Source organism: Pipra filicauda, unplaced genomic scaffold, assembly GCF_003945595.2.
Source record: "Pipra filicauda isolate LSUMZ 115617 unplaced genomic scaffold, ASM394559v2 scaffold95_size2449627_pilon, whole genome shotgun sequence".
Taxonomy (NCBI): domain Eukaryota; kingdom Metazoa; phylum Chordata; class Aves; order Passeriformes; family Pipridae; genus Pipra; species Pipra filicauda.
This window is the reverse complement of record NW_024105153.1, coordinates 1,723,607-1,749,958: the sequence shown is the minus strand read 5'-3', so window position 1 is coordinate 1,749,958 and position 26,352 is coordinate 1,723,607. Positions and strand designations below refer to the sequence as shown.

Genomic DNA, 26,352 nt, shown 5'->3' with positions numbered 1-26,352 from the left:
GACTATTCAATAGGGGTGAGTCCTCTGTTGTGCCAGTGTCCAAGTACAAATAAAATATTTCACAATAGAAATCTGTTTCAGAGCATTTCCTGGAAGGGCTGTCACAAAAGACCTTCAAGAGAAAGAGGAAAATGAGAAGCTGAAAGGGCAGATCAAAAAGCTAGAGGCAAGGTAAGGTATTTATTCATATTTTGAAAGTACTGTGTGTTTCCACACTGAAAACCCACATACTTTGTGCTTCCTGCAGTCCTTAGGGATTCTGTTTCTGACCGGACAGCCCGGATACCTTCTGCTCAGACTTTCAACCTGCCAGCATCTCTTTGTAACTGACTTCTGGAAGATGGAAGGAAGGAGACGTCCCCAGGTTGAACATATTAATTAAAGAAACCAGTCTACAGTGACATAGTCAAGATGGCATCCTGATCAGATTCCACTGTGATCATGCAAAACTCAGCTGAGGAAGCACTATCTCCCACATGAAAGCTGTTTGCCAGCTACAAAATGTAGTTGAGAACCGCATTGTAGAGAACATGGGATTCATGAAATAGATTCATAACATAAAATAGTTACACCTATTCATTGTTTCATCCTGTCTTAGCTAAGTGTTTTTAATATCCTTTTTGCTCTAGAAATGCAGAGCTCTTGTCTAAAGCAATGGCCATGCACAAGCACTCTGAGGATATGAATGACCCTTCACGATTGTCTGCTGTGCTGCAGAGGTACGAGATGCTCCGGCTACGTGAGTGGGAAAAAATCAGGATCTCCACATCCCACCGTTGGACGTATGAACAAGGCAGTCACATAATTAAGGTTTGTTCTTGTCCATTTTTCAATCTGATTCTAATCAAATCAATATGGTGTGGCCAGTATAGCAGCCTTTGAGTATTAGTATTTCTGTACCAGACAGGGCTGGGGCCCTAGTTTGGATCTCTGATTTTCCAGCCCAGCAGGGCCTATGGAACGCTGTAGAGAGCAAATTCACAGTGATCTGCTTCCTCCTGCTTTTCAGAAGGGCACATTCAAACCATACCCATGTTAAGCCCAAGTGGGAAAACAGTCCAGTTTTCTTATGGTTAATGCTTGCACTACTAGCTGAAAGACTTCACTTTGATGTCTGACTCACTGCTCTGATGCTGGGAGGAATCTGATGGAAAATACCAAAATGATACACCTTAAAGGACAAGACTGAGATTAGGCCATCATTAGCATTGATGCTGATGATAAGGCCTCACAGATGCTGAAGAATGGGCTTCAGTATGCAAGTAGCTCAATGAAATAGTTTGTTTTACAGGTATTGAAGACACATTTCAATCAATTACTGGCCCTACAATTTACTCTAACACAGATGCATTTTCAGCACATGCTTTCCACACTATGCCTCTTGTTTCACTGTGATTGCTGCTGTAATCAGCTGTTGGTTTTGCACTGCAGAGGCTGTTTGATGCTTGTGAGGAAGATTTACAGCAGAGAACAGCTGACATATTTAAAGTTCTTGGCATTCCACCTTCAAATGACACTATGACCAACAGCAAACAGGTATTTCATGTTTCTGTGTAACTGGACCTAGGCAGTGGGGTAGAAGGGCCATCTGCATCTGCCCTTCATTTAGAACTTTGCTTCTGCTAAAGACACTGCTCAAAAGCTATTGGCAATGGCACTGGGGATAACTTAGGACTTGAGAGGGATGGGGATGTAGAAAGCTACGCTCCAGCAACCCTAAGTATGAGGGCAGCACTGAATAAAACAGGTCTTTCTCTCTAAGAGGTGAGCTATTCCTATTAGAAGCAGGGAGTTGGACCTGATGATCCTCTTGGGACCATTCCAACTTGAGATATTATATGATTCTGTGTCCCACGATACACAGCTGGCTGAGGCACTGAGTGCCCTATGTTGCTTGTATGGGACCTTCCTCCAAAGCTTGAAATGAGTGACTTCTCCACTGCTGACTGACACAACCTGAGAAACAAAAATTCCCAGTTTTTGCGATAATGCATGAAAACAGGCTGCTTTGTGCTGTGCTTGTTTTGTAGGGGATCATGCGAGAAATAAGGAATCTCTTTGGGCAATCATGTTACCAAAACCACTCAGAGGTTTACAGTGAAATTGTTAAGGTGAGTAAAGAGACAGCCCAGGAACAGAGGCAGCGGTTCAATTTTCTGGGCAGCTTGTTATTTAAAAAAAAAGGGAGGTCTCCCTTCTGCTTGAGGTTGTTTTCCACTTATGGCGAAGCCCTTCCAGCCCATATACTCCCAAAATATTCTCACAGGTATGGATAAATGTACATGTAACCTTGTAAGGAAGGCACAGCAGGACAGGCAGGGCAGTGCTCTTACCAACAAAGGCACAGTCCTACTGGACCCCAGCAAGGTGCGAAGAGCAGGGCCGGTGGTGGTGATCAGGGTTACAGACCAGTGATCACCAGTGACCAGGCAGGTCAAGACTGAACTCTGGAATTGGTCTGTGGGTCAGGCAGGGTCAGCAAGGCTGGGCACAGACATCCCAACATCACAGCTCAGGCAAGCACCTAGCCACCACTGAGCTCTTGGGCCAAGTGGTGATAGGTCTGTGGGTGAAGATGAGGCTTCTCATAACTCCTTCTCACACCACCCTTTCTGCCACTTTGCCTGTTTGTGCAGGAGTTGAATCCAAGATTATATGGCCATGCTATAGCAGAGCTGACCATGAACACAAGCAGCCAAAGCCCTGGGGAGGCAGGAGAAAGCTTGCAGCCACTGCTGATGTGCACAAAGCCCTGATATTTACTATCCAAATGGACTATTGTCTTAGCAGGTTTTTTTTTATGAAAGATACATGACATATATATCACATATATATGAAACTTCCAAAGATGAGCTTCGTCCTTTTGCAGCTTGCTGGGCCTTTCAAAAAGCTTGGCCTTATCGAGTTCCTTGCAGATCTTTCTATGAGGAAATAGAGACAGTTGCAGGATGCTGGAATAATCCAGAAGCCAGGACGTAGTAAATAAAAGAACCTTTAAAGTACCTTGGGACCCCTGAATGTCCCACTCAAATAGTACCGTCAGCTTTGACAAGTGAAGTTCTTGACTGCTTAGTTCATGTGGAGCAGCTGCACAGAACGAGAGCAGGGAGGCAATGTAATGTAACATCATAACATTACAAAGCTTTGAAAACTCTCCTCATTTCATTTTCAGAAAGCTGGCATTCACGCAGAAACTGTCATCCAAAGCCAGTTCATACTGCAGTGCTGCAGGATTTATTGTTTGCTGCTTCTTCAGGACCCTCCAGTTAAAGCGGAGTGGAACGCAGAGGGAAGACTGACAGAGGATTTAGAGCACGTGGACAAGAAAGATATGGTGTACTGGAAAAAAACAGTATTTCTGTGGCCTATAATGAAATGTGGGGAACAAACCATTGTGAAAGGTGTAGTCTGGGATGAAAAGTAGCATGACTTCAGAGTCAGGCTACTCATGTATATGGCTATAAGAAGATGAAACAGCTGCTGTGCAATATGATACTTTTCTTTCTCCCATACACTACCTGCTTCTCAGAGCTAGTAAGTTAGACAACCCCAGCCTGGGACCCCTGGGATAAATAATTATTAACAAATGTGTTAAAAATTGAAGATATTTCCCTCAATGGCATGCATACATTTTATGTAACATTTGTTCCTTGCTGTTTCCAAACAGTATTTGTGTGGAAAGAGTTTTGTTTTTCCAGCCTACCCTACCTGCTCTTCACTAATGTTTATGACATTATCAGATACCAGTGGCGCTTTCAACCACCCTATGGAGGCACTTGCATGTAGTAGGACCAACACTTTGCATGACCCACAACAGCAGTGCTATCCCTGACCTCCCATGTGCCTACAGCAGGTGCAAAAACTGCAGGCTCACGTTTCGTGCTAGCAAATAAGCAGCGAGGATGAAGATGGCCTGTTGGGAAACAGGCATCCTTCTTGGGTAAAAGTATACTTAGCTGAGAAAGAGATAAGATGCTAAAAGACAAAGGTCACAAAGGCTACAATGGACTTTCAGAAGACAGCAGTGCATTGGCCTGTGTATCCAGACACAGAGGCTCACTCTTATATGCCAAAAGGCCACTTTTCTCCTCACGAATGCCACCTGCCTTGTTAGTTCTCAGCTGCTTTCCCACATCTGTACAATTTACCACTCCCACAGCTGTTCAGCCACAAACCTGCCACAGCTCTTGACCAAAGAGCTCTAAAGATTGTATTTCATGGCATAAGGGTGATGTTATGAGGCAAATGCACATTCATGTGATTTTGTGTGAGAGAATATTCTGTAAGCAACTTGAGAATTACCAAATAAAAAAGACTTAAAATCCTGCTGTGTGCCTGCCGAGTCCTTTTCTCCAGTTCTTCTTTCAAGTCCAGCAGTTTCCTTCACTGCACAAACTCCCTGGGATTTTCTCAATAGGCCCCCAGAAAGAAAGCCAAATTTCTGTGCAGCTCCCAGCAAGCAAATTGCTCTGTTTCTCTCAGGGATTCAATATTAGTAAGCATGTTGCAGTTTACTGACAACATGAGCTGGGATGCAGGTATGTGTAAGAAAACTGGCTTTTAGAAAACCACAGTACGCTGAGAAACTGACTGTAAAAGACCTTTATTGGAAATATTTATTATGGAATCGAGCAGGTGAATTAAAATTAGATATGCACCATACTTCCTACAACTTTCACAAAAAGAAAGAACCACCATAGTTATTTTTTCATACCTTGCAAGGTGTTGCAGACTCAGATGAGCAGTGCATTAGTATTTTATCTTTTCCAGGCTTTAGAAGGTAAATGACAGGAAAATTGCCCAGTACCAGCAAGCAGAAGTTTCAACATGACCCTGAGCCAAATGTCATGTGATTATATAGGTATAATACTACACATATGGCAAGCTGCCATGCTCTATTTGTTATCTGCATAGAAATTTTTTGGTCTAATCTTTAAGACCCTGTGGTTCTCCCAGTCTGGTCCTATGCTCTACATCAGTTTTATCTCATCGCTTCTGCATCTCCTCATGTATGGTCCTTTCCTTTGATTTTTCTCTCCTTAACAACATTTTTGATAGGCTAAAATATTCAAGTTGCAAAGCTTTATATTTCAAAGATTGATTTAAAAGTCTTCAGAAAGCTACAAGCACTGCTGCAGCCTTTCTAACAGGCTTTACATACACTTCCCAGTATCTCCCAACATCAGAAGCAGACTTTTTGTTCTCTCTCTGTCACTGAGAACATTGGGAAAAATAAAACTCTTTAACACTGTAATTTACAAGACAGCAGCCTTACATAATGTAATTCCTATTGCTTTCCTGCTTTCAAAAACTTCAGCAAGTGTAAAAAATTTATAATGAACTGCCATAGCTTAAATGACATGCAGGCAATAAGCACCATGTTACAAAGAACAAATATGGTCTTTTCCCAGCTTCTGAAAAATTATGTAGGTGGTAGGTATCTGTGTGATGGGAGGTGTCTCCATGCAGAAATTACTCTTCTCGGACAAACCAGTACAATGGAGATTCAGAATATAGCCTTTTACAACTGTACTAACTGAGAAGCACTTTAACTTCTCACATGGTTCTTCAATTCGCCAAGCTTGTTTGGGAACCAGTTCCCTAACATGCCTGCAGCCCAACCACAAAGGATTCAAAATCTGGGCTAAAAGGAAAATTGTATTCAGCTCAAGAAGAGCAAAGTCGGAACATTACTAAAGAAATCAAAAGGGTTGCTTGTTACAGAAATGTCAAATGAAACAAAGTAAAATAACAGCACTAAAAAGCAAAACGAACTTTCCTTTGAATAGGTATGTCGAGTAACTCACCACATCATTTTGAACAATATAAGTTTAAGTAGTAAGAAACTTTAAAACACTTACTGAGGGGCTCATGCTGGCAGTGCCAGTGTTTGATGCCAGCACAAAAGCATTACCACAACTGGCTGCCAGACGCGGGCGAGCTTAGGAGGAAGCGAGCACTTGTCTCCTCTGCCTGGGCAGGACAAAGCCCCCGCAGCCAGGCTGTGAGAATCGGCCTTTCCTGCTGCAGCACCCACGTCTAACCTGGACAAAGTAGAAAAAAAGAGGCCAGTCCTGTGTATTTTGCTAATAGTTTAAACTTTTACCATAATAAGAATATCCCATTACATCTGAAAATGTTTTATTCCAATCTAAATCCCAATTGTGGTACTTTTTTGTTTTCTATTCTTTTTTAAAATAATTTATTTCCTATTAAGAAAGATGTTTCAATAAATAATTAGCAGAGTAAGCCAAATCTCACTTTACTAACGTAAACAAGAACTACAACTCAAACAGAACTCACATTAACTGACATTCCTGGTATAACCTTCAAAAATGTTCAGGTCTCTGTGTCTTCCCTATGGAAAAAAAAAAAGTCAAGAAATTGTTATTGTAATTATTAATATTCTACTTCATTGTACAAAACCTGACAGAGAAATTACCCTTACAGCAGCTAATTCCCCCTTGGGTTCAATAACAAAATTGTTTAATAATTTTCATATAAAATATTTCTGTGTCAAGGTAATGATTATGGTGATGGTATTAATGCAGTCCAAGAGGAGTGTACTGCCTACATACTAAAGTTTTGACAGCTTTGTAATAATTAATAGAGAAGAACTAAGTTTTCAGTAACAGCTTAGATGGTTAGGATCTCTTCTAACTGATATCAGCTAGAAAAGTTATTTGGCTTCTGACACACCAGGCACACAGATTTCTGTCCTTTGAAGAGCAAGGACACACATTTAAACCTGTAGTCAGTCGTGACCAAGGGACTTTATCTGGACTGAGTAATGATGTGATCTTGCTCCATGGCAACTTATCTGACATTCTTTCTGGCCACATCATTCTGCTTTTAGCTGCTTCATGTGCCTCTATACAATGCAACAAACGTAATATTTTAAATCAGACGCTGTGTGATATACTATCCCAAGGTTAATATGAAGTCCTTTGCATAATTTCCTAATTAATATTTTTAAAAAGATATTGGTTAGAGATGGGGAAATGGTCTCCTCTGTTCTGAATTCCACGTTGTGGGGTCTCAGCTGACAAGACGTGCTCAAGGAACCCATCTCTGGAAAAGCAAAGGGTAGGCCTGAAAGTTTCTCATCACGTTTGGGCAAGAAGCCCTTTGTAGTGATCCCTGCACTCAGGGAGATCTCTTTGCTGCTGCTTGCACCTTCCCCCCTCTCCCAGCCTCAAGGAGGGAAGCAGAGGCCTAGGCCCATTCCTGAGCAAATATTTGACTTCTCATTCACAGCTCAGAAAAGGAGACTGGAGGAACCTGTGAAACCTGAGCTGCAGCTTGTTGTGTCTCACAGGGAGAGTAAAATAATCAGAAATCTGGGCAGTGGGAGATCCTGAGGTTTAAAGTCTTCCTTCCCACAATGGCAAGGCTCATGCCCCCTAACCAGCCTCCCACAGAGACTTTAGCATGGAAAGGGGGGTGCTGAAGAGGGAAGGGAGCTTCACTGAAGGAATGTCTGAGCAGGCCTAGATTCTTCATCTGGACAGAAGATGACTTCAGGGATCACAGGTGGAAGAGAGAGTGCACTCTTCACCTTCAGTTGAAAGGACCAGGCAGACGGAAGCAAAATGAATAGGAGGATGTGGTTCACCATGCAGCAGAGTGGAGGTATTGCCAAAGGGCATTGTGGCTGCACAAAGAGCACTGAGGTTGAAAGGGTGTCTGGCAGAGACCCCCACTGGTGGTCCTTGCAGGTTGGAAACAGGATATTGGCTAGATGGAGCTCTAGTCTGGAACCTCTTGGGCTGTTCTTAGAGTTATAAAAATTTTCTCAAATGTCGCTTGTTAGTTTTGCAACAGCAAAACAAATGTGACACATCATACACCCCACCACCTCAGTTTGATCAAGTACCTCAACACCTGCAGAAAGGCAGCACAAAAAGGGCTAACAATTTATGTACCTTAATTTGAGAGTAATGCAGTCATGTTCCACCCTGGAACTGGATCAAGCACCAGTGGACAACTAAGCAGAGACTTGGTGTCACCGCTGGTATGACTATAGGCTCACCAAGGCTTGAAACGTTCCTGAAACGGAATCAGTGCTGTGGGATCCTGAGCCTGTGTGACTGTGAACACGCCTCAGCGGTGCCCATCTCCTCTGCATTTGTCCCGGGCTCTCACTGGCAGCTTCTGCTCTACTGAAGTCCAGGAGTTTTCCTCGTGTATCTCGCATGGAGTACACACGGGCCGCCAGCTCTGCAGCAACACGCTGGATGCTGCCGCATCCACGGCAATGCCCTGGAGTTACTACAGCTCAGGATGCTGTGGTGGGGAGATGGCAGGAAGGTAACAGGGAGGCTGTGGAGGGGTCACAAGTGAAACTCGTGACAGGTGCCGGGGATCAGACAGAGCTGCAGGCGGAAGCAAAACTGCATTTTGGAGAAGTGTTTTCCAACGACAGGAAGAAACCCCACACTGCAGGCCCTGGGGGTGCTCTGTGCTTCAAAAGGGCTTTGGGAGGGAGGCTCAGCAGCACCAGGACCTACAGTGAGACTCAGAGCTACAGTCCCGCAGGTCAAGATAGGTAGGGCAGGAGGCATCCCTGGAAGCTCACCTCCGCCCAAGCTGCATAAGACAGTTTTCCCTTTCACTGCCGTTTTTCAATTTTAGTCTGATTTTGAATAGCCTAATTCCTCCGTCAGAAGCATAGAAAAGGAATCACTTCCTGCAGACACATGATATATTAGGAGGGGGTTGATGTATTTCTTAGCTTCGTGAAGGCCCTTAAGGCAGATCAGTGAAGGCGGCAGGAGGGGGGAGACTAGTTAAGCTATTTTTGATCTGTACAGTAATTCGAATTCCCGGTAACCACGCGCTAGAGCACTGAGGAGGCGGTGTCCGGCCGCATCACAGTGGGCGGATGACGCTACGAGCGGGCCGTAAACATCCCCAAGCAGTGCGGCTGAACACAGAGAAGAGCTCTGTCGTTGGCACGCGCGGCACAGAGGGTCGGGCAGATCACGGCACCCGGGCATCCCGCGAAGTAGGCGGGGCACCCGGGGGCGACCTGTACCCGCGCAAAAATTCCTCTCACATAGGCAGTGAGGACCCGGGCGTCACCCCGGGTCGTTATTTTCCTTACTCATAAGTTTAAGGCATAACCCCTTCTCCTCAGCTCCGCCAGAAGACCTCTGCGCGCTAGCTCTATAGGTCAGGGCGAGAGGATCCCCACGTTATCTCATGACGGATAAGTTCAATGACGGTTCCCTTAAGTTTCTGCCCGGTCCCTGTCCCTTCTGCGCCACGGAGCCGCTGCGCGAGCAGAATCGCACCGGGGCGTTCGGAATCGTATGCAAATGAGCGGCCCGGGCGTCGCGGGGGGTTGTGGGCGCTCCCCGCCGCACGGGGAGGGGCCGAGGGCGGGGCCCGTCGATCTTCTGGGGGCGGGGCGATAGCCGGAAGTCCTACGGTGTCACCTCCGGGGCTTCCTTGCTGCGTCTCGTCGTTGGGGCCCGCCACAAGATGGCGGACCTGTCTCTGGATGAGCTCATACGGAAACGCGGCGTGACGGTGAAGGGGAGGTGAGCGGTCGGAGGGCGACGCAGCGCCCCGGGCCCGGCGGCCCCCGGCCGTTCTTCGCGTCTCCTTTCCGGCGGCCCCGGTCCGGGTGCTGCGGGCCGCAGTTGCCTCGGCGCGGCCCGACCGTGCTCCCGCCCTCGAGCTCCCATTGGTCCGGCCGTTGGGCTGCGGGGCCGCGCCGCGATGCGATTGGTGGCGGCGGCCGTCGGTCAGGGCTGGGCGGGGGCGGCCCCCCCACCTCGCCCCCAGCCCGGCGCTGCCCCAGCGGGGCAGGGGCACCCACTGCCGCATCCCTTCTCCTTTCCCTCGGGAGTCTCGGCACCAACCCTGCGCTGTCCCTGCCACCTCCTGCTCCTCCCCGCCGACTAACCCAGCGCTGCTCCCCGTATTGGGTCGGCGCCCCTCGGCCCCCTCGGTATCCGGGCCGCAGGTGGTGTCCGGGCACTGCCTGGAGGTGCCCGGTCCCCCCGCCCTCCCCGGAGCGGCTCGGTGCGTTGTGGGAGAGCCGCGGGAGGGTGGAGGTGCTCAGGGAGCCGTAACCGAGCGGGGCCGACGGGCGAGACTGCCGGGGCTTCGCCTGCATCGCTGCCCGACCCTCGGAGGCTGTAGTCCCTGTAGCGTAGCTAATGGTGCTCCGACAGATTGTTTGAAATGCTTGTGTGGATGTGGAGCATGTTGCAGATCAGCTCCAGGATCAGCTTGATTCTTTGTACAGCAGCTGTCGGCGGTGTAGGCTGGCCCGTTTACTCCAGTGCAGCAGCTGGCAGTTCTTACCTGGCATCTCTTTCGGTAGCTTTTCGTTTTCCCTTTTGCCATACTCTCTTGATGCTTCTGAAGACTTTGTCCATGGATTTTCCCCCACCTGTGTTAGCTCAGCATGCTTTTGCTTTGTTGGGTTTTTTTTGTTGTTGCTCTTTTTATTTACTACTCTTGTTTTTTTAACTCTGAATGTATATACACTTATATGTCTCGAGTAATATTTTGAAATTTATTTGCTAACATACTAGCAAAACATATTCAAACATATTTAAATCCTAGTCTAGACAAGGCCTTGGCTTTGCACTTTCATTCGTGTTATCCTGCATATTTGGAACAGTCCTAGGCTGCTTACTATGCCCCAAGTACCTACTTTATCCTTTTTCAAATCCCTCCTTAACTCTCATTTCTTCCAGGAGTTCTTCCTGCTTTTATTTGCTGAACAATAATCCCACTGTAAGAATTTTTGTGCCTTACACTTTTCTTGTTTGTCATGTTTAGCTCACTGTATAGATTCCTGAGGTAGCAAACTTGACTTTGTGAAGGCTGGATAAACTGAGTAAACTGAAATCCTTATATCCATGCCGTTCAGTGCTCTACATGAAATGGTAGAAAAATCTTAACCAATGAAATGTACTAACCCACAAAATATTCAAGTGAGAACTTGGAATTCTGGAAAGTGAATTAGGTGTTTGAGATCTGTTTTTATTTCAGGTGCTGTGGCACAAAGTACCTAAGTAGTTAATGCTGTTGTAGGGTAAGCAGTTATCTATGGAGGGGAGTTGTTTACTAGGATAAACACAAGTCTTCAGAAATGGTGTAATCCTCAGTACAGAGTTTCCTAACCAATTTCATTGGTGTCATTAACAGTTTTAACTAATGCTGGCTTAAATGCTGATACATATATTTCTTGTTTTATTTTGACCTCTTTCATGCTCAATTAGAAAGAACCACTCATCAAGCCCTTTGTGGCACTCTAAAGAAATGCTTTCAACATAGCTAAATCAGTGCTTTTTAAAATCATGAGGGAAGTCTTGCTTTGTGGCTGTTACTTTATGGGTATTTTTAGTCTTCTGTATTATTCTGTATATATTTTAATAAATGGTCTTAATAATACTCCTATTTCTTCTACCTGTTGTGCTTTGGCTGTATGAGAGAGCAGCTATAGGATTCTTAGCTAGGTAACAAAATGGGACCCCAGTCCCACCTCTCCAGATGTTGGGACACAAGAATGAAAGAGGCAGAGGCAGAGGTTCAGTCTTTCCTCTCCTTGTTTTATTTTACGAATCTCTCCACCGAATACACGACTGTAAATGTGTATATATATATATATATATATATATATTGTGGGGTTGGATCAGGAAGTACTGATATAAAGCTGTATGAAGAGTTGAAATAACATCATCATTTGATTTTGTGATGTTAACCTTTTGAGTATGACAACAAATTCTAGATACCTACTTTTAGACTTTATAGTACTGGACGACACATTTCAGAAAGCAGATGAACACTGTAGCCCTCTAGCTTATTTTGAGTTTTAAAAAGTCAACAAGAATAATATTTTTTTAGTAGCTTAACTTTAAAATTTCTCTTAGTACTTTGGCATCCTTTTTTTAAAAAAAAAAATCCAATGGAGAAGAAGGAAACCTTAAAAATACTTACAAAAGGAAGGGGATTAAAAAATCAGATAAGCTATTTTGGTTTTTAGGGCAGATTTTGAAAAAAGTGTATCAGACCTGTAACAAGAAGCTAGTTTTACCTTTCACTCCATATTGTGCTGCTTCTTAGGAATACTTGTGTACAAGTGCAAATGTGGTCCTTTCTGTGGGCTGTTATCTTTCTGTGCTCAGTATTGTGATAATGATGTGTTTAAAAAGTAAAGGCCATTGAGTGCAGTAGTTCTGTTAGTAGATTAAAGAAGAGGCAGTCACGTTAAAAAGTAATTTGACTGGTAACTATTCTTGCTGGAAGCTAATCAACCTTGAAACTGGTGGCTTTGAACTGAGATTGTTGCTGGTGCTTGTCCATCCTAAAATCCAAGTTGCTATACTCCCCCAAATCTGAACTTGCAACCCAGAATTCTTGAAATCGTGTAGTTCCATGTTTCCTTTGTACTGGGCTATATTATTGTATTATAAAAGATGCTTTAGCAGACCTGTTCAGTCCTAGGGCTAAAAAGTCTATTTCTGTTCCTCTTTGTCTTTAAAGGTTTCTCCAAAGTACCTGAGTTGTTGAATTTTGGTTAAATGTAGTATGTACTTAGCACAGCTGAAGTCAGACCCTGTCGTTTGTAAATGTGATCTTAAGGATGGATTTTGGAAATCAGTTCCTTAGCTGTTTATGTAGAAAGTAAAATCCAGCATAAAACAGCTTAGGAACTCTGCTTTTGTATTTAGACATCCAATCTGAGTGGATTTCTGTGCAGTAATAATAAGCTTTTATTTGCAGCAACACAAATACTTTTATTGACACTGTATCACATAATGTCTGAAACTCTCTTTTCTTTTTTTTTTTTTTTCCCCCTCCCCAGACTTAACACAAGGCCAGTGTTTGGAGGTGTAAGATCTCGCATTGGGATCCAGCAAAATCTTCTAAATAGATCGTCGTCAGCTGTCGGCTTCCAGCGGACATTTGATGCCCGACAGAAGATTGGACTCACTGATGCCCGACACAAACTGGGGGTTAAAGATGCCCGTGAAAAACTGGTTCAAAAGGACGCTCGGTTCAAAATCAAAGGGAAGGTGCAGGATGCTCGAGAGATGTTGAATTCCCGTAAGCAGCAAAGTGTTGCTGCCGAAAAGGTGACCAAAGTGGTGGATGCCAGAGAGAAGATCAGCTTAAAAAGGAGCGTTCCAGCTGCTATGAGCCCAGCTGTGGGGACAGTAAATCTAGCCATGAAAATCACCAAAACAATCCAAGTAGGTGAAGCAAGTCACCTCTGAGCCCCTCAGTTATTCTACAGCAGTGCAGTAGACATGATAATACATTAATATGTTCATATGTTTACAGTAGAAGCGATGATGATACAGTTTGTTCCAGCCTGTGGGGCAGGATTCTGATCTTTTTCTGTGTCCTTGCAGCTGCTTGGGGCTTTTCATAGAATCACACCTTTCATTTACACTTCCATTTTAATTTTGGGCCCAAAAAGACTAAAGCAGTGCTCCTGTCAGCTTTAAAGCAGATGCCTTGAATGGTTAAGTAGACTCTTTCCCACCTACACCTAAATGCAAAGAAAATGATGCGGGTTTTTTTGTCATTCTTATACCTTTTATCTTTGCAATTCTGATGTGGTGGAATGTCCTGTCTAGGTAACTGGTTTATCCTAGTGGTGAGATAACAGTTTAGAATATACAGCTGTGTTTGTATCTAAGAAGATCTAAAATTCAATGAGCTCTTCTACAATTTTCTCTTTTTATGGTTTTCAGGAAAGCCCTGATTTCCAGGGATTTGCCTGATTACATGATGCATTCCTGCTGAGGCTCAAGATTTATTTCATTTCTGCTATACTCAGTTAGTCAGCCTGACCTGCTGATTTCCTTGGCCAGTTTTCTAATTGCACTTTGCTGTGTGTGCAGCAACTTGATTCTTAGCCAGCTTCCTGGAGAAACAATTGGTGTTGAACTCTGTTAGGTACTGTGGGCAGACTCCGAAGTTTCTAGACTGTCAGGGTCGTTGTTTGAGGAGTGGTTTTGCTCCTCACCTCTACAAGCATGGAACTGAAGTTCCTAGCCTCTCTCTTTCATTTTTGTCCTCCCCAAAATCAGCAGCGTGCTTACACATAGTCAGAAAACTTCATCAGTTTGAAAGCCTTGATGAGTCTGCTTTCTTTTCAGCTGTGGGTTTTGCTCAGGAGTATCAAACATGTTTCTTCTGTAAATTAGCCTTGGAAGTTTCCCACTGCTCTGCGTGAGAAAGGGCTCTTGTGGCTGTAAGAAGGGCTAATCGCAGAGCAATAGAGCAGTCTGTTCAGTAGTCATTAATTAGTATGGTAATTAGTACTCTTGCTGTCCTAAGCCAAATCACCACCATCAATCCTTAGGAGCTGAACATTTTCTATAAAGTTCCTAGGAGTTAAAGTAGTTTCCAGAGACTTGGTGCAGTGGCTGCTGCTTCTGACCGTTGGGTTTTTGGTTTTTTTTGTGACTTGGTTTGACCAATGGTGTTTTCTGTTTGTTAGGCAACATAGTGCAAGGAAAAATACTATAGAGTATAATGGTGATTCAGACTGTAGACAGAACCTTGCACACGAGCAATTATCTAATAATTTTTAAAAATACTTACACTAAAATTCCAAATTGCCCATGACGCTCTTATCTTCCCAATATTGAGCAGTCAAACTAGAGTATCTTGGTCCAAGGTGTAGCACACAGCTCTAGATGTCCTGTCCTGGGGTCTTGTTTCTCATAAAGCAAGGAGAAGTCTTTGAAACCCAAAGAATTTCTGTAGGTCTGCTGCTGTTTCTGTAGGGTGGGTATCCTTGTTTCTGAATTGTTTAGCAAATTGAAACATGAGGGTGTTATGGTGTAAGTTACAGTCTAGAGAAAATGCAAATCTGAAGATTTTAGTGCCTGCGTGGAGTATTTTTGTTAGAAAATCCATTTTTTTCTGTAATGGAGAGCTTCCAGCTTTTCCAAAAAACAAAATGGTGTTTTTTGAGGGCACTGTTGCATGATTTTGTTGCCTGTAACAAAAACACAAACCAACTGAGTGCCGGTTTATGCGGTGCTTTATTCGGGGCCCGGGAACCTGAGGACTAGCGTCCCAAGTCAGGATTCCAAAGACCCTCATTCTCAGTTCAGCTTTTATACACAAACAAGTTTACGTGCAGTTTCCACAGCAAAACAGTTACAGTTTCCACAGCAAACCAGGTACAGTTACAAACAAGCTCATACTTCATACTGATAACAATTAATAATCATCTACTCTAATCATAAATCTGCTTAGGTTGTCTTACTCCTAGAAACTGTTTAACAGACCCTTACCACATCCTAGGTAACAAATCATTATGTACATGCTTGACTAAATCCTTTGATTATTGTTTCTACTTCTTCAGCACAACACTCCATGCTCACAAACAAGGTTGCTAACTTACTACTTTGGAGTGTTGCTTTCTAGGCCTACTCTCTTATTAAGCCTTAGCCATTCTACTACCAATTGCTAAACTTCAGTTATTTTGCAACAATTTCAGTTATTGAACAGCTATATTTCCTGACTGCTCTGTTGTGGCGTCCCTGTTTCACATTGTAATGGGTTCAGAAGGAGCAGCTACACTATCCTGTGTATGATTTTATTCCACTACAGCTTATTCCAGCTGTAGTGTTATGGGGCAGTATATGCTTCTCCTTTAAAATGGAACTGAATTATGTTGTGTCCCAGCTTGTTGAGTTTGATAGAGATATTCATGTTTGGTTGCCTATAGCATGAAAGAAGAGATGCTTACTTTCTGATTTAGCCCATTCATGGTTTTGTATTGGCAGAAATGTAGCCTGGCAGGGCTATCCCTTCCCAATTATCTTGGACTAAAACCTCAGTAATTTGAATCAGTTTCTTTGTGTGGCCTTAGGTATTAGTTTCTTCAATTTAAGTGAGTCTCTCTCATACTGAACATATTACAGGAAGCATAGATGTTATCTAAGAGCATATTGTTGTAATATACTTTAAAGCAAGAGAGTATCAACTAACAGCTCTGATCTTCTGAAATGGGGACCTGATGGACTGTAATATTTAATGTTTTGATTATTTTTCTCTTAACTGTAGCAGAAGGCACCAGTTCCTGGACACTCTCATCCAGCAGGAATGAGGATCAATGTGGTGAACAACCATACACACAAACAGGTGTGTACCTGCTCTGTGCTCTGTTACCTTTGGCAGGGAAGGAAATCTGTCCATAAACATTGGCAGGTGCAAAGAAAAGTCGAAGTAGGAAAGGAAGGTGTTTGGAAATTCTCCATCAGCTTGGTTTCCTATTCTTGTGTGATTAATATACTTTCATGGTAGTTGAGGTTTTTGTTTAGTATAACTGATCTTGATTCCTTGTGTGTTGTGTGAATGAGAAGTAGATATGCCTGTATGTGCTGATGTGTTTTGTTCTCTAGAGACCGTGACCTTTAGCTCTGTCTTTCTGTGAGTTTCTCAGCGACACCACATCAGATCAGGTTGTTGGTTGTATCGATTCACCATGCTGCCAGCACTTCAGAGAGTCGATATGATTGTACATGGTCAAATGTGCTTCAGTGAGGTGGGAGAAGTTATAACCTTCCTGTGAAAAAATCCCAGCTCTGGGTACCTGCTGGAAACTTGATAGTGAATGATGTTAACTAGTATTCTGATGTACTTTCAAAGTTGCCTTATCCCTTATCAAGCAGATTTTGAGAAAGACCCTAGAATTTGCGCCATCTCTTCTGGTACTTTGTCACAGCCCCCAGCCATTCAACCACCTTACTACCTTGGGTGTTTTCAGAGAGGAATTACATGTTTCTGTTACTTGTGTTATTTTGTATTTTGTGTGTATACACATAAAGTATTACATGAAGTATTGGAAAACTGACATTCACAATATCGTGTCCTTTTTTGAATGGATTTTTTTTTTGGCCTTGATTATGGTAACTTTAGCTATTTATGTATGTTACCTTTATGCTGGCCTGCTACCCTCACCTATCCCAGATGCTGTCACTTAAGGAAGTGTCTTCATTATTCTGACCTTATCCCTGTACACCTAGAATCCATTTTATTTGTCTCAAACTCAAGTCCATTATCCTGATGGCTAGTGTTTTTCCCAGCTCTTTTATTTTCTGCACAATTGTCCTCTGTTCTCTCATCCCTTTTGTTTTTTTTCCTTCATAGCATTTCTGTGACTGGAACAACTTCCCTGTTTGTAAATCAGAATCTTGCTGACTATGACAACCCACTGATTTTGAAAGCTCTTGTTGCTAATCCCACTGTTTTTCTCTACCCTTCTGCTGAGTTAATGGAAAGCTGCTTGGAATTGTGACTTCTTATGTTCTGAGCAGTGCCATTTGTGTCTAGACTTTTTCTTAACATTATTGAGAGTCTATGAAAAAAAATACTTGTGTAGGAGTTCGCCTCAGTATTTTAAGGCAGGGCTATGAGCATTAAGTTAAATTGGGAAATTAATTATTCGGTAAACCTTCTAGTGCAGTGTTTTGTAGTGCCAGATGGATATGTGCAGTGCTGAGGAAAGCAGCCTATTCCAAAGGAATGTTCAATTTAGGTGTATTTAGCAGGCATCTGCTTAATTAAAAAAAAACAAAACCCAATTTAAAAATCACATGCACAGGCTTCAACTTTAAAGGTAGCAGGGTGCTAAAAATTAAGACGCTGAGGCTTTATTCCAGTAATGTGGTTTCTACAGTCCTAATGAGGTCTAGCGATTAGATGAATCTGTATGTGATTTCAGTACTCTTAGGGAAACAGCTTTACTGTGGAATTTCGGGAGAAGACTGATAGATTTTACACTGATGTTTTGAAATGGACTTGTGTACCTTCTGTGTCCACAAGCTGCAATGACAGGAGTCAAGTCCAGTGCAGTCATGTTCATTACCTGAACATGGTTAAAGACAAGGGAAAACTACTTATTTTAGAAATGTCTAGATTAAATCTATCTGCTTGTAAACTGTAACCTTGCTTCTCTGCAGGGTCTGTATGACATGGAAGATGATGATGAGAGTGTCTCTCCCCTTCCTAGCAAACAGATGAAAATCACCACCACAAACAGTTTCCTGAACAATTCGGTAAGGAATTATCCTAGCAGTCCCCACCATGCCATGCTCACATTACATGGACACGCAGGCTTGGCTTTACAGGGCTTATGTTCTTTTAAAGTATGTAGGTGATGCTTTCTCCTCAAATATTTGCTCTTCACCCCACCCTTCCTTTGTGCCAATGCTTCTGCTGTTATTTTTGGAACAGAGTTCTTTTAGGGTAGCTGATTTTATGGGCTCTTTGCAGCTAGAATGTGTGCTTTCTGCCTTGTTGGCAGGTTGCTACATCTTGGCTCTTCACGTCCTTCTTGTTGAGGAAGTGTATTTAACTTATCTCGTTATTGTTTGAGCAAACCAGCAAGGGAAGCTTTCTGCTACTTCTAGAGACTGGGCATCAAAGCAGGAAATCTCTTGCCAGATGAAATCTTAGTTGGCATCTTGTTGGGGAGGACTCTTGCTCTGGAGAAGGTGGAATTTCAGTACGGACAAATGTGAGGTCCTGCTTTTGGCAGGGGATAACCCTCTGCAACTTAAGCTGAGAACTGACTGGCTAGAAAGCAGCTTTGTAGGAAAGAGCCTGGGGGTCCTACTGTGTGATCTACTAAGAATGAGTTAGTAGTGCATCCTTCCAGCAACAAAGGCCAACTGTAGATGTAGTAAGATCATAGCCAGGAAGTCAAGGAAGGTAATGGTTCCTGTTTGGCATTTTGAGAATGCACCTGGGGGCACTGTGATACAAGGACACCGACTGGAACCATTACAACAGGGTGGTCAGAGAGCTGCAGCATATTATGTGTGAGGAGAGGGTGAGAGAGCAGTGTCTCAAGGCTGAGAAGGCTGTAGTGAAATCTGTCCACTCTCACTGTTTGCTGTGTGGTCATGGAAAAGGCAAAAGGCTCAGGTTATTTTCAGGAGTGACCCTGTAGAAAATGAACCAACGAATGTGCTGCAGCAAAAAAAATTCTAGTTGGCAAAATTCTCACAGGTATTGGTCAGCAGCTGGCGCAGCCATTCTTGGATATTAGCGGTTAACAGATAAGGCCCTGAGCCAATCTGATGTGTCTTTGAAGTTAGCCCTGTTTCGGACATGGGGATTAGACATAGGTTTGCCCTAAGTTATTCTGTGGTCCTGAAGAAGCAAATTCATGTGGTTTTACCATCATACAGGCAGTGTAGTGCAATGATTATCCCCTGGGTTTATTTCCTGGGTATTCAGAATAAAGCTTCTGGCCATTTGTGGTTTTTAAATAATCTTACAAGTTATTTTGGGTTTTTTTCCAGGAGTAAATTTGTTCTCTCTTATGTTCACAGCAGCTACCAAGCACAGTTTTTAGTCTAGCTTTAAACTCGGGTAGTTCCAACTGCAGAGGTTATGCTCCATGCCGTTGTGTGCCCTAGCTTGGTGTTTCTGAAGAATTATTGCTGTTTGTACCAGGGCCGCTCAATCTTATTGTTAATGAGCAATCTTTGTGAACACTTTGTAAAGTACTTGAAAATCTTTGGGTGAAAGGAGCTTTTCAAATTCAGATCACATTGTTAAAGTTCATTTAAGAAGAATATGAAAACAAAAAGGGCTTATGAGGGAAGTACTCTTTCGGGATAAACATATCTTTTTATGTTTATGCCCAGAAGCGTTAGCTGGTTTTTTTTTGTCTTCAGAGCTGAAACTCTCCAGCACTGTAGTGCTTTTGACACTGGGAAGGACATGCAGTTCTTAGTGCATGCTAGTAATACTCTGCTGGTGGTGCTTGAAAAAGAGTGATGACTTTTGTAGGCTGCAGCTCTCAGAGGTACTTTATTTTTTTCTTCCTGTAGACTGGTGTGAGCGGCAATAAATTCTCTCTGTCCAAGACTGTTCCCCTGACTAAAGTGGTCCAAAATGATACATACACAGCTCCACCTGCACCTCCCTCTCCTATGCGGACGAAGGCCTTGACAAACATGTCTCGGACTTTAGTGACAAAGGAAGAGCCTCCAAAAGAGCCGGCACCTGTTGAGGTGAGCTCCGGGAAGGGGAAGATGCTCTTTACAGAAGTCTCTAAAACATCTGAAACTTGCTATTAATTGGTCATGTGAGCAGCTCATTTCTGCCTGCCTTTCACCATTATTTCTGGGACACCATCAAGGTTATTCTGATAACTGCAATCCATGTCCCAAGAATTTGAAACTAGTCTAAACATCCTTTTCCTCAGAGTTTGAGAGACTGAGAGTTCTCAGTGCATCTTGATTCTCTCAACCTTTCTCTCTGACATAAGAGCACGTGGTCCTGGAGGAATCCATATTACAGGGAGGTGGCAGTTATTGTTTTGAAACTCCTTGGTGGCTTTCATGTCCCTAGGAGTAGTGTTTTAACACTCTTTCATATGTTGTCTTCTGTCCACTTCAGTTAGCAAGGAGAAAAAAGGATTCTTCTAAATACAGCTTCTTGCTGTACACATGAGACTTCTCAGGCAATTTGTAGACAACCTGCCTGGAATTGGTTTGCCAAATTGGCCTGGTGTTGGGTACAGGTAACCCACCAAGTATTCCCAGGCATGTTGAGTTCAGCAACCTCTTGAAGGGCTAGAGCTGTATTTTGGGGTTTGCTGGCTGGTGTAGAGTGCAACAGAGAAACGCTATTAGAAGTGTGGGCATGACGAGACTACTGCGTATGTATGCAGATTAAATTACTGTTATACTTGTCAATAGGAGCAAAAAGTTACTTCAAAGGGAAATTAGCATGGAAAAGGAGCTGCTTTTTGCCATCGGATGAGCTGGGCTTTCGTAAGCATGGATACTTCCCATTACGAGCTGTAGCTCTCTCCTGTGTGTGTGTGTGTAGAGACGTTGCCGGACATCCCCTTACCTATTTCTTAATGCTTTCTCTGCTGTGCTGTCTTGTGTGCTGTATTTCTGACCTTTTTTATGTGATGCATTTGTTTGTGTTGGCAGCTGGCGTTCAGTCCTTTGGAAGGCACAAAGATGACCGTAAATAATCTGCATCCTCGAGTCACAGAGGAAGACATTGTTGTGAGTGTTGCTTACTGCCGGACTGTGGATGAATGACGCTTCCTTTCCTTATCCTACCTTTTTTGATAAATCAGTTGATCTATGGTGAATGCAATGAAGAGGGGTATGATGTGGTTTAATTTCCTTGCAAAAAACTTTGAGGGTTCCTGATTGTATTATGTTTTGTTCACGTTTTTTAAAAAAGTGTGTGCTTAAGAAGATAGGAGAAAATCGCCTTTCTAGGGTGTACTGAGATACCTGACATCACTTAAAAGAAGAGTTCGTGCCAAATGATGTTCAGGGTGTTCTCCCTGAATTTGTGCCCCCATCCAGATTATCTACGGGCTTCCATTCTCATGAGGCTGAGAATGAATCTGGTCTTCCTATGTGGAAAACGTTACAGAGTACTGGCCTTGAACTTTTCTGCCTGTGTAAGCTCTATTACTAGTGCCACGTAATCGTACCATAACAAGCACAATAAGACAAGTGTCCAGATTCTGTTAGGTCATTCTAAGTAGGATGGGTGGTGCGATTAAGAAACTAAGCCATTCTCACTTGGTGCCTTTGATGTGACCATGGTCACCACGACTAACTCTCTGCCCTCAGGAGTTATTCTGCGTGTGTGGCGCTCTGAAGCGAGCCCGGCTGGTGCACCCTGGAGTGGCTGAGGTAGTATTTGTGAAGAAAGAAGATGCTATCGCAGCATATAAGAAGTACAACAACAGGTGCTTAGATGGTAAGTTTGATGCCAGAGTTGCAGTTAGGATAAATAAATCAATAATTACTTTTCCACCTCAGTGGAAAGTTTAAAAGCATCTCAGATGCTCCTGTGCTACTAAGACAGAAGGAACGCTAGAAAATCAGTTCAAGAGCTAGATAATATAATACATTCCTGTGTAACTAGCTGAATATATGCACAGTTTATTTAGGTGAAATAAAAAAACCCCACCCACATTTTCGTAGAAAAAGAATGCTCAGAGCTGGAGGCAGGGTCCTGGCGAGTTTGCTGATCTAACTTCCAGATGAAATTTATTTTGTTTCTAATCTGGTACCAAGAACTAGATAGTCCTTAGCTAGGCTTTACTTGCTTACAGAAAAGCTGTTTGCAAAGTACAAGTAAAACTAATTGCAATAGTCTCAGGGTGTCGTCAGAGACATTTTGGAGTTGTAAAACAGTATCAGCTTCTGCATAAACATTTGACAATGTGATTTTTAACCTGGATCTACCTGCAATGTTGTGTTAGATGGAAATTAGCTGTTAATTTTTAACTGGAAATAAATCTTTTTCATTGTCTAGATGAGCGACATGAGTGTCAGATGAGGAGCAGACAGCTAAGAACAGGAAATCCTCTTGTGTCTCTGCTAAGGGCTTTGTACTTCTGTGTAATTTCTTAATTAGTGTGATCCTTCATATTGTACTGAGCATTTTGGTGGCTTTTCTGTTGCTCTGATTTTGCAACAAAAGATTTATCAGCTGTTCTTTCTCATGTTTCCTCTGTATGTGGAACTCTATTGCCTGCACTGTTGTGTGGTATTTCAAGGATCTGGCCTTACCCCAATTCTGATAGAATGACTTTTTTATTTAGGTCAACCAATGAAATGCAATCTTCATATGAATGGGAATGTTATCACCTCAGACCAGTCTATATTGCTGTAAGTGTCCTTCAGGTGGGGAAAAGAACCAAACACTTCTGCAAATTCTGTTTTGAGAATTGTTGTCCCATGAATATTTTCCTTCTCTTCCTTTCTGTGGCACAGTATCTTGAGCTGAGTGCAATATAGGTTGACCACATACTGCTCTCAGCCCTGAGGTTCAAAAATAGTCTGAGATGATGCTTTCTTGTGAGGAAAGCGTATTTAAAACCTTTATCTCCAGTATTGGTAAGGGTCAACACTGATAACAGTAAATGCAGACGTAGTGTTAAATTTTATTCCATAATGAAAGGTTAAATACTGCTTGTTTTTTATCCTCCAGCCGATTGAGCGATACCCCTTCAGTGAAGAAGGAAGGGGAACCACGCCGGTCAAGTGCAAGCACCTCCTCAAATCCCCCAGCTGAAGTGGACCCTGACACTATCTTGAAGGCACTCTTCAAATCCTCAGGGGTCTCTGCCTCTGTGCAGCCCACAGAATTTAAAATTAAACTCTGAGAAGCGGGAGCAAGCAGTGGACTGGAAAACTCATATAAGTTGGGGGGTGGGGAAAGTGCAGGAGTGCAGATGTTATTTGCATTTGCCTGCCTTGAAATTTTTTGTTTTCTATGATCGCTACTTTACTGTATGATAGTGTTTCCTCTTGTGTGTGTACTTTCTGTTTTCATAGTTGGAGTTTTCTTCCATATTTTTTTTTCCCAAAAGAATAACCTCCCCCTTCTGCCAGTAATGTATTACCAAGCATATACCATGTAACTCCATCCTTTACTCCAAAGCCCCCAGTGGCCATTAAAAGTGCACATAGACTTTGAGGGAAGGAGTGGTGATCTCCTCCTCTTTTCTTCTGACTGACTTTTAACTAAAAGGTGCATCCCCTTGATTGTCCACAGGCAAGAACACCACGTTGTTTCTGAAGTTGCTGCGCTGGGTACAAAGTCAGGTTGGGCTCCCTACAGGAAGCACCATCTTGCATCTTTGACTTGTGTGCATTTGGTGGCATACCAGTTCATTCTGGCTGTTGGACATGTTCCTGCTCAGCAGCTGAGACGTTGAGGAGTGTGAAAAACTGAGCTTCCTGTTGTGTATGCCAGCCAACAGAGGCCTCAGGCAGAAAGGACATATGCACAAGTGCACCAGCCATTGTGCTGTGGGAAGGGAGGTTTCAACTCTGGTAATGCTGTGGGGTTGTTCTGGTGTTTTTACAATGAATATATTTGCTCTGTAAGGTCAGGCTATGTTACTCTCCTCTTTCTGGACTGAAAAATTAAGAACCAGTTGTGTTCAGAGCTAGAAGAAATGCAGATATTTCTCTCCCATCAGACTATATTCCATCCTCCTGCTGATGCAGGGACATTAATTTTGTGCTTACCTTCTAACTCACCCACTCTCCTATAAAAAGGGAGGACATGGGACCCTTTACCCCTGAAGCAGTCCTATTTTGTGTCTGAGAACTCACTTCTTTGAGAGATGCCACTTGGGCAGTGTTTGGCTGCTGTGTGGGCATGCTGTTGACATACCTGGATTTGAAGGATGATTGCTGCAGTTACGGCTTCAGAGAGAGATTTTGGAGCAGAGAGCAGTTAGCATTCTAAGGAACACAGGAGAGGAGTCTCAAGTCCTGTGCAGAACCATGAGAATGTGCTATGGGCCAGTAAGTGTCTGTGACAGGCCACCAGGTGGCACTTCCAGTGCTTCTCATTCTTTGTACGGCATTGTTGCCTTGGATGTTGAAAGTACCAATAGCTCCATTCATTTGTGTTTGTTCAGATTGTATTATAAGAGAGGAAAGCTGAGAGCAATTTCCAGAATCAGGTTGGGATTTGAACTTGATCCTGCCAGCTAGGAGACTAACCTGTTCATTCTGTTCAGCTCTGCTGAGTACCTTTCGTAGGTCCAGGTTCCTTTTCTTGGTCAACCCTACGTTTCTTTTGCTTTATTGTTCTGTGTGAACTCTTTGCTCTATCTGGCTCGTGCAAACCATTCCTCTGTCTCACCCTTTTAGCCATGGAAATAACTGAGGACTTGGCAGGACTTGTTTTTATGGAATACTCTCTTTGTTTAGAAAGCCAACGACACCATTACTGGTAGGGTGCTTCATGTGAACAGCAGATGTTTGTAGGGGAGGAGACCTAAGACAGCTATTGTTCTCCTTTTTTAGATTGCCCACCAAATACGTGTTTTAATAAAAAAAAAAAGGGGGGGGGGAAGGGGGAGGAAACACATTAGGGGTTGGGGAAGATAATGTATTACCTGTTTCTGAATAAACGTTTGTTATAAAGAGGGTGAATTCTAAGCCTTTTTAGATGCTGTGAAGCAACTAAAGATAAGTGGAGTTGTTCCAACAGTGAGCTAAGGATGTGTTTCAGATGAACAGAAATTTCAAAACTGATAATGCGATGAAGAGCAAGAGGAGCATATGGGTGAAAGAACTGATACTCATCCACCTTTTAATCTGGATCATAGAAATTAGCAGTTGACTCTTACTACTAAGTGGGGGCTGTTTGTGTCCATCTAATTCCAATTCTCTTGTCACAATAAAAAAGAGCATTTGTTATTGACAACCTACTAATTTAAAAAGTAATTTTATAAAATAACAGCTGTGAAACAGGGTACCTGTTCTAGATAAGGTAGGGTGCTTTCATTATCAACCAGACAGAAAGCTGTGGAAATGTGAAGATGTGTATTGTGAGTGCATCTCGTGTCCCTTCTGAGAGAATGGGGAGATTCAAGCATTTTTTAAAATTAAGAGATTCATGTCCATTTAAAAAGCCAAACAGCAAGATGCACTTTAACTTCCTGTTAAATTGTGCATTGTGTTTAGGTTATCTGTGAGAGTTTATGATGACATTAAGATACTTCTTTGGAAGAACCAATGCTCCGTTCTCCAGCTCTGTGATATATGACAGTATATTTTTATTTTTTTATAAATTGGTGATGTCAGTGATTCTCTAAACACCACTCCATGATTTGTCTTACAGCAATGTCTTGGTATACATTGCTCTTCTGTTCTTGGTCAGTTCTTTAAAGTTAATCTTAGTCTTCTAATACACCACAGTATGGCTTCTTTGGTTGGGCACTGAAAGTAATCAGTTCTCCCTACTCCTTTTCAGGTAGTTCATCTTGCAGCTCTCCAATTTCTCCTGGTTGTCCTGCAATTGTCATGCTAATCTTATTTGCTTACATAGCACTGACCTCACATCCTCCACCTTTGTGCTCATGCAGCATGGTTATATTTTTGGTTGTTTTTTTTTGTTTTGGTTTGATTTTCATTGTTTTTTCTTCCCCTGGGCTGATAGAGATTATAAACTTGCATATGAAATACCGATTGCCTGCACTAAATTAATGTGCATTAATTTAGTAATTAAATTAAACAACTGGCCAGGACAGGTGGTAGGTAATTTGTAATGGTGTTTCTTTTTTTCCTTTTTCAAAAATGTGATGACTTCTGAAGTGATACCATAATGTGCAAGTTTGGTATCTTTTCATGGCTTCTGCATGTACCATTCCTTCTGATAATGTTCATTAACTTGGATATTTGGTTGGGTCAACTCTCCACATCATTTCATGTTTTGTCACTGCGTGCATTAGTCTTGCTTCAGTATCTTATTTTTGGAGTAGTCCTCTCTTCCATTCAGTCATAAATACAAATTCCTCTGTAAACAGTGATTTTTTTTTAAATTTTCCTGAGTAAC

General features: G+C 42.8%; 1 protein-coding gene, 1 long non-coding RNA gene and 1 other non-coding gene across 4 annotated transcripts; 1 reads left to right on the top strand and 2 right to left on the bottom strand.

Annotated features, from left to right (window-relative positions):
• Positions 1–2,786: 2,786 nt before the first annotated feature.
• Positions 2,787–9,626, bottom strand: LOC120325358. The gene is made up of 4 exons (XR_005567304.1): positions 7,926–9,626; positions 6,304–6,358; positions 5,862–6,044; positions 2,787–2,921 (listed from the first exon to the last, which is right to left on the bottom strand). It is a non-coding gene; the product is annotated as an uncharacterized LOC120325358 (long non-coding RNA).
• Positions 8,975–9,123, bottom strand: LOC113988809. Its single transcript, XR_003541024.1, has one exon. It is a non-coding gene; the product is annotated as a U12 minor spliceosomal RNA (small nuclear RNA).
• Positions 9,431–26,326, top strand: POLDIP3 (DNA polymerase delta interacting protein 3). 2 transcript variants are annotated; one of them, XM_027722609.2, is made up of 9 exons: positions 9,431–9,545; positions 12,830–13,217; positions 16,060–16,134; positions 17,955–18,050; positions 19,836–20,018; positions 20,952–21,029; positions 21,615–21,744; positions 22,595–22,661; positions 22,984–26,326. In XM_027722609.2, exons 1-9 carry the CDS (start codon positions 9,487–9,489, stop codon positions 23,156–23,158), a joined length of 1,251 nt encoding a protein of 416 aa, XP_027578410.1. In that variant the 5' UTR covers positions 9,431–9,486; the 3' UTR covers positions 23,159–26,326. The 2 variants fall into 2 exon arrangements, with proteins under 2 accessions (XP_027578410.1, XP_027578409.1); XM_027722608.2 differs by having other exon boundaries at positions 9,433–9,545; positions 16,057–16,134.
• Positions 26,327–26,352: the final 26 nt, after the last annotated feature.

What these genes read in the sequence shown, in the direction of transcription:
- POLDIP3 (XM_027722608.2), top strand. Translation starts at nt 9,487, where the DNA reads ATGGCGGACCTGTCTCTGGATGAGCTCATACGGAAACGCGGCGTGACG. An exon ending in ACAACCATACACACAAACAG is followed by an intron (nt 16,135 to 17,954) that starts GTGTGTACCTGC and finishes GCTTCTCTGCAG; the next exon opens with GGTCTGTATGACATGGAAGA. An exon ending in ACAGTTTCCTGAACAATTCG is followed by an intron (nt 18,051 to 19,835) that starts GTAAGGAATTAT and finishes TTCTTCCTGTAG; the next exon opens with ACTGGTGTGAGCGGCAATAA.